This window comes from Cyclopterus lumpus, chromosome 19, assembly GCF_009769545.1.
Source record: "Cyclopterus lumpus isolate fCycLum1 chromosome 19, fCycLum1.pri, whole genome shotgun sequence".
NCBI classification, from domain to species: domain Eukaryota; kingdom Metazoa; phylum Chordata; class Actinopteri; order Perciformes; family Cyclopteridae; genus Cyclopterus; species Cyclopterus lumpus.
In genome coordinates this window covers 16490758-16502638 of record NC_046984.1, presented here as the reverse complement: position 1 = coordinate 16502638, position 11881 = coordinate 16490758, and the positions used below count along the sequence as shown (strand labels likewise).

Here is an 11881-nt window from a genome sequence, read left to right as displayed (position 1 = left end):
CCCCCCCCCCCCCCCCCCCCCCCCCCCCCCCCCGAGCATCCCCTCACCGGTCCAGGCCGATGAGCAGGCGGCTCCTCTCCTCCTCCTTCTGGCTCTCGTTCTTCAGGTCGGCGAACACCTGCGTGAAGTAGTGCGGGTCGGAGTTGATCTGGAGCATCTTGGCGCTCATCAGGTTGATGATGGACAGGCAGCGGTCCCAGAAGGTCTCCTTGGAGCTCTCCACCAGGAAGGGCTTGAGAGGGTAGGAGATCTCGTTGCCCATGTAGGAATACGACAGGTAGAGGCAGGTGAGCAGCACGGCCTGCAGCTCGTGCTCCGTGGCCACCTCGGAGGAGACCACGTCCCGGCACAGCATGTAGACGAAGACCACGTTGGCCGGGGTGATGAATCCCTGGTCCTGCCAGCCCTGGAGCAGCAGGGAGCGGTCCACGCTGCGCAGCCACAGCACCGGGTCGGTGGGGGACAGGTGTTTCAGCCGGTAACAGCGCCGGCACAGGAACTCCCCGAGGCAGCGCAGCAGCTCGCTGGTGGAGGCCTGGACGATCACCCTCTTGGGGGTGCCGGGCGCCACGTTGGAGTTGGTGAGAGGGGCCTTCTTCACGGACGACACCGTGTTGTTGGAGGCCTTGGTGAGGGCCGGGGTGCTCTGGTCCTGCGCGAAGGTGGCCAGGTTGGCGCACGACTGCGACTTCTTCAGGTTCTCATTGTTCAGCTGGGCGACGTTGTTCTGGTAGGTGCCGTTGGGCTGCACCTTCTTGGAGCTCTTCTTCTTGGCCGACACCGCCACGATCCGCTTCCACGGCAGCACGTTGATGAGCGAGTGGCGCTTCAGGTTCTTGTCTTTGGCGTTCTTGCTGTTCTGGACGGCCGTGTAGTGGCCCACGGTGGCCGGCCCATCCTCGAAGAGGGCCGCCTTCCGGTAGCTGGGGGACAGAGACAGCACGGTTCCCATGGTGACTGTGGAGGGGGGCGGGGAGGGGGGCCGGGGGGGGCGTCCAGGGGCTTCAGCCGCACTGGGTCAGAAGAGGGTCTGCCAGGGGAGATCCGGAGGGTCTCAAAGCCTCTATACGCTCCAGTGAGCCGGGCTACAGGCTGCCGCTGCGGGGGCCTGGGTAGAAAACGATCCCGTCAACGGCTCTCCGAGGCGATGACGTTCACCTCGACTCAAACCGTCTCCGCTGGACTTCAGCTCTCTGTCTGCGTCGCCCGGCGGCCTCTGCTGGAAGCAGAAAAGATCAATGATCAGAAAATAATAAAAATAACTGGTGAAGCATCTCATACCTCGACATCATCCATGGAGGTTTGCAACAACAACAAAATGTACACATCAGATGATATCACGGTGATCAGCTCTGTAATGCTCTCCTGGATGTGGTTCATCCGACTGTAGCTGAGGCTCATTAGCACTATTGATTTGACTCAGTAAGTGTAATGGATCAGCCTATAGCTTATACCAATAACTCCAAATATAGATCCATCCTTGCTGCAGCTGATCAATATAATAAGCATCCTAAAACATGTTAAATGTGCAGCAGATTACAGAGAACACAGAAATAAAATCCACATTGGATTTAATGTGGTGAATTCAGGAACGTTTCATAACCACAGAGACATATTTCATGGGCAATGGCCGACGAATCAGAGTGAACCGTGCACGCGCCACCCCTCTCTGCTAAAATGGAAGGCATAAACACCTTAATAACAGGTGAAGGTCGCGTGCGAATGCACGTTGAAAGCACGAATCCAAGGTCAAACAATAAAAACCCATAAATCACAGAGACGTGTGTTTTCCTTTTTTTTTTGCGCGACACCGTTTTTTGGGGGTTTTCACGCGGCACGAGCGCGACCGTCGATGGGTCGCCGGAGCGGCGTCCACGCGGCCCGGTCCCTCATTCCATCACCCCCGTTATCTACCGGATTCATCGATATGGGGAGGGCAGAAATTCCACAACACGGGCTTTTAAAAAAAAAAAAAATAGTGTGCTCAAAAGGACGCAGCGCGCGTCCTGCCGCGTGCACGCAGAGCTGTGCACATCGGGTGCTCTCCGTGGTGCTGAAACGGAGCGTCTGCGTCGAAATGAAAGGAGGAAAAAACACAACGCTGCACATGCGGTGGTTTAGAAAGGAAGAACATCCTCTTCTCTCAATGTGTCGGTGCATTTATCCGTCTGTAACGTTACATACACTTTTTTTTTTTTTTTACCGTATTGACACATTTTCCTCATTGCGCATCATCTGTTTTTTTGTTTTTTTTAAATAAGGGATTCGCAAATGTGCCCCTTTTTCAGCCCCGGTATGTCCAATAAATGAAAGAGACTCACCAGATCCCCGGCTCAGTGAGATTATAATGGCGCTATATATATAACGATGAGGCTCCGCGTCCCGTGCGTGTGTTTTTTTATCCCGACAGGACGCGATTAAAAACACAAAACCATCTCCCAAAGGAAACAAAAATAAATGCAACAAAGAAAAAAAAATAATCCGAGCCGAAGCACCCTTAAATAAAAAAAATTTAAAAAAAAGAAGAAGAAGAAGAAGAAGAAGCAAAACGCGTTGGGTGAACACGCACGGTGTCGGCCGTGCGCAGACGACGGGAGGCAGTTGTGGAATGGATGCTCGGATGAAGATGTGCTCCTGGTCCTCCTGGCCGCGAGAGAGATGCGGATGCTGCGAGGGCTGATGTGGTGTTTGTGTGACTGGCTGCGCGGAGGAGGGTTTGACGCAAAGGCGGTGGTGGGGCGCCGCTCTGCGCTCGGTGCGCGCGGTGAAGCTGCACTCCGCCTATAGCCGAGCACGCGGCATGGCGTGCACATGCAAACGTGAACCCGTGAACTCCCGAGGAGGTTTTTTCTCTCTCTCCGTTAGCACCAATCCAATAACACCATTCTTCTATAGGCGCTCATGGGAGTCGATATTTAGCCCGATAGCCTCTGCATCTCATTGTCCCAACTCCATATGCTTTTGATCTCATTTACATTCTATATGTTCCTGTTAGTGGGCTTTCCGTGTGTCCATTGTGAGAAATGATCTGACCAATGTTTTGACATTTGGGCAGATGTATTACATGCTTTATTGATCCATTATCAATATGAATGGAATTACCCGTGAAGAACAAACACATTTATTTTTGACAATGTTTTCATTTATTGTCTAATTCTACCATATAGGCTTGATGCTGCAGTTTAATCATATTAGCCTATAGGGAGGAGAGTTGTTTTATAGATGCTTTCCTAGCAAGAATGCATAATAAATGGAGCGTTGGTTATTGGCTTTGGGAAAACATGAATGGCCGTCCTCATGCAATGAATGTGCATACTATAACAAATAAATGCATGATTCTTAATTACTTTTTTTTAGTGCTTTGTCCAATGCATAATTGTGCTTTCATGGCGGAGGTTTAAAGACACAAATAATTGTTTACATTCATCCAAGTAGTTTAATTGCATACCAGAATATTTTTTTTTTTGTTGTATTATATATTTTGTTGTATTATATATATATTTATAAATAGCCTATTAAATGCACGCAAAGTATATTATCTAGATTCAATAACGTCAATTAATTAAACTACATTTATTTATTTGTTCCTATTACCCCATATTAACAACATAACTTCATGTAGTCACCTGGTAAACACACCTACAAAAAAAGAAAAAAAAACATCCCCAATATGACTACATTTCCCAGACGCCCCTTTAAAATCCCGGCATGCAAGCAACGCGCTGACGTCACGCCACGCTAGGTAACGCACGTCATTTTTCATTCAAGCAGCATTTGAATAAGGAAAGATGGCGGCCGCAACAGTGGTTGAGTTCCAGAGAGCCAAGTCTCTCATCAGCACGGACAGCAACGCTTCGATCGACATTCTCCACTCGATAGGTAGGTGATCGGCCGGGGGGGGCTCCCGGTGGGGCGGTGTTCACCCGACCGCCGGAGGTATCGATCTATCGGCCGTTGTTGAGCGGGCGGCGTTAGCTTCGCCGCCGGTGCTGACTCACTGGGTAAAAAGCAGCTGCTAGTGGATGTTAGCTACGATGCTAACGTTAGGCCCCGCGGGGTGAAAGACGTCTGTGGTCATCCGTAATGTCTGTGTGTCTTTTTATTTTATTTTTTTTAAACAACTGCGGTTACGGTCTTGTCTCTTGACCTCCGTTTCCCAGCTCGACGGAGGACTGTCACGTCACCGGGATTGATGTTGTTTTTGCGGCGGCTGTGGCTCATTCGGTGGGGTAGAAGTGGTCGCGCTGTTAACCGGTAGCCGGTTCGATCCCAGGTCTCTCCCCTCTCTCCATAGTTCTCATTTATGTGTGTTGAAGTGTCCTTGAGCAAGACACCGAACCCCCCCCCCACACACAGTTCAGAAGCCCACTGCTCCTAAAATGCCTGGATGGCCACATATTATATGTGCATATAGTTAGCAGCATTTATACATGCACGGTCAGCAATACAATATGAAGAAATGTACAATATGTATACCAAAAAAAATACAATAGAATAATAAGAAAAATGACCACATTTAATGTGTCTAAATTTACGAATGTAATTAAGTTAAAGTAGCTTTTTTAGCTTGTTGTCAAAGAGCCCTTTTTCGTCCACACAGTGATTAATAACTAGTGGTTTATTAAGGGCACTGGTGTGATTGGCCAATGTTGAAACGATGTAAGGTAAACAAATGACGTTACTGTAAACAGGTCCTGTTTCCCAGAGGCTGCCTTGTCACCTCGGCCCTCTGCTATAAATGGCGTGTCAAAACAATGGATTTTGTTTTTGTCCTTTAGCCTTAGGGGTGTCGTTAAAGTAATGTATCATCAATTTGACAGGAAAGTATTTATTTAAGTTTGCTGCTTTTTTTATATAGTTGTGAATTTAATACATTTGGGAGTTTTTTTGGACATGGAAAGCTGTTTCGAAGAGAAACATTGTGATTTTTATTTATTTATTTCTCGTAGATTAAATGATAATTTACATAAGATTGGTGCGTGGACCCGCTGTTGCGTAGACAATGTAAATAAAACAGATGTGACATCTAGAAACCGTGAACCAGGAATGAGTGACATTGTGGTTTCCGAAGCTTAAATAGTTTAATGTGTGTGTGCGTGTCATCCAGGTTGTTTATCTTTTTACACATTGCGTCCACTGACGTCAACCTTTCTTTTCACAGTGAGGAGAGATGTCCAGGAGAACGATGAGGAGGCGGTCAGGGTTAAAGAGCAGAGCATCCTGGAGCTGGGAACACTCCTGGCCAAGACGGGACAGGCTGCAGGTAACGATCACAATTTAGTTATTTTTTAAGTCTACAAACATACTAATGGAACTAATTATAATTTTTTTCGTGGCCGTCTCCAGAACTAGGGGGTCTGCTGAAATTCGTGAGGCCTTTTCTGATTTCCATCAGCAAGGCCAAGGCGGCCCGGCTGGTCCGTTCCCTGCTGGACCTTTTTCTTGACATGGAGGCAGCAACGGGGCAGGAGGTCGAGCTGTGTCTCGAATGCATCGAGTGGGCCAAGGCCGAGAAGAGAACCTTCCTACGACAGGCGCTGGAGGTATGGGGGGGGGGGGGGGGGGTATACGGGTAGCTTAATATGCCACAGCTTATGTCCCATCACTTGGGTATTTACTATTATAAAAAAAGAAGAATGCCATCACTGCTAGTCTGTCAATCAGGGACATTTTCTTCGCCTGGGCTCATGTATACGGTAGAGGAAACATGAATGTCCCTGAGCTGCAAACGAGCAGTTTGATCACATTGTGTAGAAGTAAAGCTATTAAAGGAAAACTTATAGAACGGCAATTATTCTGTCAAGAGGTTTATTTTTTTTTGCATTGTTTGACACCTTGATTGCAGATGAGGCAGAACTATTTGATATTTTTATTCCCCCTCTCACCCAACCCTCGTCTCACCCGACACCGTTTATGATGAAAACAAAAAGGGGATATTTCCAAACATGAATAGCAGCTTTGGGAGGGATCGAATTCACCGTGTCCTTGCTCACGGCGTGTAGACGCTGTGACTCACACACAGATTATGGGGGGAGCGTTAGGTTGTTGGTAGATATGAAACTCGTTCCTGTGGCTTTACTTCAGATTAAATCCAAATGAAGACGTGTAAACTTGACGAATGGGATGAAGCAAAGTTGTAAACTTGCCAGAAGAAAGTAAACGAGGAGAGACGGTCATATAGAGACTACACACTGCCACCAATGATGATGTCACCCTGCTGGTAGCAGCCAAAATGGGCTTCGGGGCAAACTGACTGCCGGCAGGTTCACACTCTCTCAGCCAGGAATATCTTGAGCTTTGGGCTGAATCCCAAAATCCAGGAACAACCAGATTCTGTGACTGTTCTATGTATAAAGTATAGAAGGAGACTATGAACCCGTGGCATGTACAAATGACTGAAAGCTGAGAAGAGGGACGCTCCTCGTTGCCTTAGTTAGGACACGGGTAATGGGATAGGAGTAAAAACACATCACAGGAGACTTGGAGCTCAGGCTGAGAGAGAGAGAGAGAGAGAGAACTTAGATCCACCTTAAACACACGTCTGAGAACAGCTGTTAGATGTGTAAACAAATACATTCCTATCTGTAGACAACATGATGTCGTGTTGAGATCAGCGTTCAGAGGGTGACTCATAAACCTGATCTTCGTGCTTTGGGAAAAGTTTCTTCTCCGACTATTTTTGCACCTTTTTTTTTTTTTTAACCAGAGTGTTTTTCGTCCACGCGTAGCCTCAGCTGGCGACGAAGCCGTGCAGCTACAGATCGCTGCATTTCAAGACCAAAGGATTATTACTTGCCTGCGTCGTGAGTGGCGTCTTGCTGTTAGCGATGCGTTGCTTCATAGCGGTTGACATTTTTGACGAGGCTAGCGAAGGCGTATCCGTTCCATGTGGGACAAAATGTCAGTGAGATTTTTATTGTCTGTGTTAAAAAGTGATCATCGGGTTTGTTTTTTTAAATGTTTGCTTCTCTTGCCCAGGGACTGACTATGAAAAGTTAATAGTTATAACTGGAACAAAACATCTCTTTCTTTCGTATGAGAGTCCTGCTTTCAGTACAAAATCCACAACGCAATTAAATGTCATAATTTATTCATTTGTTTTTAGACGAAAAATATGGAAGTGTGGGTGTAAAATGAAACGAGTAACAAGGAAAATGTTCTATAAGGCTGCACTCTCTTGGCCTGGACAATAGTCTGCAAAGACCAATAATAGAAATGATGTAATGTCATGCTGGTTGTTCCTAAAGCTGGATGTCAAAGTTACGGTTCCTGGCTTTGTAGTTTTCGTATCGGGTAGTTTTGTGTCGTCCAGTGCCATAAACCCGGTGCATCTTTTTCAATAACAAATATAGATTTGCGCTGCTGCTTGTCTTAATGGCGTTCTCTCTCTTCTTTCAGGGGCGACTGATCGCGCTCTATTTTGACACCAAAAGATACCAGGAGGCCTTGGCGCTGGGTGAGTGTTTAGAGGCTAAACATTCGTACCTTCTGGTAAACGGCAGCATCCGTCTTCTGCTTCAGAGCCTCGAGGAAAAGACGGGCCAGGTGGCTTTTATAAATGAAGGCTTTGCAATGCAGAGGGACGTGTTTTACTTGTGGCGAGAGGAGAAAGAAGAGAGCACATATCGGGACTATAGCTGCACATTTCCCCCCTTTAGCTGCTAAGTTAATGTGCGTGGCTTCAACTCTCGTTCGTTCTCCTTCCCTCAGGCACCCAGTTGCTCATGGAGCTGAAAAAGATGGACGACAAAGCTCTCCTGGTCGAGGTGCAGCTGCTTGAAAGCAAGACGTACCACGCTCTCAGTAACCTGCCCAAGGCCCGCGCAGCCCTCACCTCGGCCAGGACCACCGCCAACGCCATTTACTGTCCCCCGAAGCTCCAGGCGGCCCTGGACATGCAGTCAGGTCAGCTGTGTTCACGATTTGTTTGTGTGTGTGTGTGTGTGTGTTTGCTATTTGACCGCTTTGCATCTGGTAAATAAACCACTGAGGGGCGCCATGCAAGTCTGAAATGCGTGTACAGAGTTCAAATACTACAGTGTATTATTATTTGATGGTATCAGAAACTAGTTAATGCGCTTCAATCGGCCCTTTCATCCATAGAAAGTGTGTATCAAAACATTTTTTGAATCAATTTCACGATGGTTTATTGTAATTTTAAAGAGGCAATCAGTTTATGTTTATCCGTGCGACTGCAGGAGATCTGTGGTGGTGGTGACGACGGTGTCGTGGTTATTCACGGCTTCCGGGCTAATTCTTCCGACAACATTTCGGTTACGTGGTCCTCCGTAAAGACGACGGCCATTTAAAAAAAACGCCGTAGATGATAAACCGTCGCGCTGCCTCCCTCCTCCTCTGTTTTAGGGATCATCCACGCAGCAGAGGAGAAGGACTGGAAGACGGCCTACTCCTACTTCTTTGAGGCCTTCGAGGGCTACGACTCCATTGACAGCCCCAAAGCCGTCACGTCGCTCAAATACATGCTGCTGTGCAAGATCGTCCTCAACTTGTGAGTAGTGCTCTAAACTTTACCGTTTAAAACCTCCATTTTTTATATATATATATATATATTTTTATTTTTTTTGTTATATATCTTTATTAATATTAATATTTATTATTATTATTATTATTTATATATACATTTTTAAAAATATTTTTCTTTCTTTCTTTCTATTATTTTTTTAAATATTTATATATATTTTTAATTTATTTATTATTAATGTTTCTGTGGCCTGCCTGTTTCAGACCAGAGGAGGTCCAAGGCCTGATCAGTGGGAAGCTGGGTCTGCGACATGCCGGCCGACAGGCGAGTACCAATCACGTTCCTCTCAAAGCAGTGATGTCATCATTTTGAGCCTGTGGCCGACACGAGTTGTTCTTCCTGAATATTGCGGCTGAATTAAGGATGAATCGTTTATATTGATGCATGCTATTTGAGCTAAATTAAGTAGAAGGTCTTGTGAATGAAACCTAATTTCAGCCTCTCGTCAACATGGACAACATTCTATTTTTGTATAGTAGCCAACGTTACTTAGTTTTACTTATTTTTCTTGTCTTGTCTGTAGTTTTTTTTGCTAGTATACAATTTTAATTGAGCTGGTTTCTGTGGAATGACATTCATTATTTATATTTAAATTTTTTTTGTCTTCCGTCCAGACGGATGCAATGAAAAGTGTCGCCCAAGCCTGCAAGAACAGATCATTAGCAGACTTTGAAACGGTGAGAATCGGTCGTGTTTCCAACTACTGCTCCCATGGCATGCTGGGGGAAATCTGCAGCACACACACACACACACACACACACACACATACGCACACACACACACACACACACACGGTTACTCTTCTTCCTCAACTTTTTAATTTAGATTATTATACCTGCTTGTAACGTGGCAAAAACCTTCCTTCAAACCTTGATCAACAATGATCTAGTTTTATTTTATTTCGGAGTAAACGAGTTGCCTGACTGTTGGAGTCGTGCGTGTCCCAGGCCCTCACGGAGTACAGAGCGGAGCTGAAGGGCGACCCCATCATCAGCACTCACCTGGTCAAGCTGTACGACAACCTGCTGGAACAGAACCTCATCCGGGTCATCGAGCCGTTTTCCAGAGTACAGGTACGGAGATATAACTATTACCTGTGAAATATTACAGTATGCAAACACTGGACCCAATAATCAATGAATCTATCGATAATAATCCTCAGTAATCAAGTATAAAATGTCACTAAGTGGTGTAATATGATTGAGTTAAAGATGTGTCACTGTGTATAAGTCATAACACGGTCACCGTTATTAAATGACTTCTGCACAATGCAATCACACTTTCCTAATAATAATAATAATGCATTCTTTTAGTAAATAAATTAATGAATATTTCCCTCCTGCTGTTTTCAGATGGAACACATATCGGGTCTAATTAAACTGTCAAAGGTGTGTTTACTTTACTTTGTATTTTAAATCATTTTTATCTTTTTAAAATGTGTGTTTTTATTATTTATTTATTTATGTTCTTCTTTTTTTTTTCCAGGGGGACGTTGAGAGGAAATTATCACAGATGATTCTGGACGAAAAGTTTCACGGTAACTGGAATTGATCTTTACGAACAGAAGTAGTGTGTGTGTGTGTGTGTGTGTGTGTGTGTGTGTGTGTGTGTGTGTGTGTTTGTGAGTGTGTGTGTGTGTGTGTGACGTCTCTCTGTGACATGTTTGTCGTGCAGGAATCCTCGACCAGGGCGAAGGCGTCTTGATCATATTCGAGGAGCCGCCGGTGGACAAAACGTACGGAGCCGCCTTGGAAACCATTCAGAACATGAGCAAAGTCGTGGATTCGCTTTACAACAAAGCCAAGAAGCTCACATAGGTAAAAAAAAATAATAATTAATAAAGAAATCTATATATTTCATGAAGAGAAAAGGCGTTTTCTTTCTAAACGATCTGTCTTCCGTCCTCAGAGCCGACTGACGGCCGTGCGATGGAGGATCTGTGTGGGTTTGACCGGCGCGTCGCATTTTAAGAAGGGGGACGAGGGAGAGCAACGAAAAAGTCCCACAAACTGCAACGAACAGGATCCCCCCCATCATCCCCCCCCCCCTCCTCTCCCCCCATGGACAATTTCATCACTTCTCTTGTTTTTTTTAATTTTATTTTTCTCCCTTTTTTAAATTTTATTTTCGCATCTCTTCAGGATTTCTGTATAACACTCAACGGGCCAAATCAGGGCCATCAGGGAAAATATTGTACAACCACGATAAAATAAAATAAAGATTAAAAGGTTTTAAGAATACATATACGTTTATATCTGCTATGCGGTCGGGCTCGCCGAGCCTCGAGCCGACTCCACTGCGACCTCGACGGTTTCACCGGCGGCGGCGGCCTCGGACTTTGCTGCCGAGCGGGCGCCGTGGAAACCGGCCTTTCCTCCTCTCGGTCCACGTCTTTCAGAAGCACGGCGGATTTCGGAAGGTCGGGACACTTCATGGGATACTGAATTTATAGTCTGAAGAGCTCCACCCCCCCCTTAACTCTTATTTCTTTTTCTTTTTTTCTCACCATATCAATGCCAACAGTTACGTCCCCCACTGTATTTCAGATATGTATTAAACTCACTTTATTTGTTTTTGGTTTTTGTGTTTTTGTTTAAAAAAGAAAAAAGAAAGCAGAGAGAAATCAGATGGTCGCCACATTGTCTGCCCGCCCTTGGTTATGTACGTGTAAACAAAAACAAACAAAACAGACCGGATGCCATTTCACCACTAGTGCCACGTTTTTCGGGAGCGAGATGAAAAGCGTGAGGGCCGAAGGTGGAGATGCGTTCACTGCCTCCGGGCGTCTGAGCGTCTCCCCCCCCCTGACTGAGCGGCTCTCCATTGTTGGTTCCTAGCACTAGTGTGGTATGCTGGCAACCAAACAATTTGTATGGTTTTGTTTTTTTTTCATTTTTTTATTTTTGTTTTACTCTTATAAAGACATTTTCAAAATAAATATTTTGTATTTTAAGGATTTTGTCTTGTCTCTTGCAAAAAAAAAAAGAACAGTGGGTGAGAAGATTTTTTTAAATTTTTTTTATTTATTTTACACTGAAATGCAGAATTCCCCCAAGAGTCTCTTCCTCCTGCTGCTGCTGCAAAATATTTGTCAGTAATTATAAAAAGCAACGGGCATTAAATCGGTTCAGATTTGGATCGTCTTTTATTTTTATTTGTACACAAATGGCGTGATGACGATGACCCTAAAATCCAGTTACAGACGTGGTGTTTTTTTGTTTGTTCTTTACTCCATAAATGCTTGATGACCACTTTTAGTATAAGAGGCATAAGAACATTAATGAACAGCATCAACAGGCTTGGTTCTAAAAACCCTTTTCCCGTTTATTGGAGCAGATT

The 11881-nt window shown here is 45.2% G+C and overlaps 2 protein-coding genes across 2 annotated transcripts; one reads left to right on the top strand and one right to left on the bottom strand.

The window, feature by feature from the left end:
* Window positions 1–43: 43 nt before the first annotated feature.
* On the bottom strand, window positions 44–952 carry cdk5r1b (cyclin-dependent kinase 5, regulatory subunit 1b (p35)). Its single transcript, XM_034559107.1, has one exon. It carries the CDS (start codon window positions 950–952, stop codon window positions 44–46), a length of 909 nt encoding a protein of 302 aa, XP_034414998.1.
* A 2794-nt stretch (window positions 953–3746) lies between these two features.
* psmd11b (proteasome 26S subunit, non-ATPase 11b) lies at window positions 3747–11495 on the top strand. The gene is made up of 13 exons (XM_034559105.1): window positions 3747–3879; window positions 5162–5263; window positions 5347–5543; window positions 7399–7456; window positions 7711–7905; window positions 8365–8509; window positions 8746–8806; window positions 9157–9219; window positions 9490–9615; window positions 9895–9930; window positions 10028–10079; window positions 10217–10359; window positions 10451–11495. The coding sequence occupies exons 1-12, from the start codon at window positions 3789–3791 to the stop codon at window positions 10357–10359; spliced, it is 1269 nt and encodes a 422-aa protein (XP_034414996.1). The 5' UTR covers window positions 3747–3788; the 3' UTR covers window positions 10451–11495.
* The last annotated feature ends 386 nt before the right edge of the window (window positions 11496–11881 follow it).

What these genes read in the sequence shown, in the direction of transcription:
- cdk5r1b (XM_034559107.1), bottom strand. Translation starts at nt 952, where the DNA reads ATGGGAACCGTGCTGTCTCTGTCCCCCAGCTACCGGAAGGCGGCCCTC.
- psmd11b (XM_034559105.1), top strand. Translation starts at nt 3,789, where the DNA reads ATGGCGGCCGCAACAGTGGTTGAGTTCCAGAGAGCCAAGTCTCTCATC. An exon ending in TGCAAGATCGTCCTCAACTT is followed by an intron (nt 8,510 to 8,745) that starts GTGAGTAGTGCT and finishes TGCCTGTTTCAG; the next exon opens with ACCAGAGGAGGTCCAAGGCC. An exon ending in CATTAGCAGACTTTGAAACG is followed by an intron (nt 9,220 to 9,489) that starts GTGAGAATCGGT and finishes TGCGTGTCCCAG; the next exon opens with GCCCTCACGGAGTACAGAGC.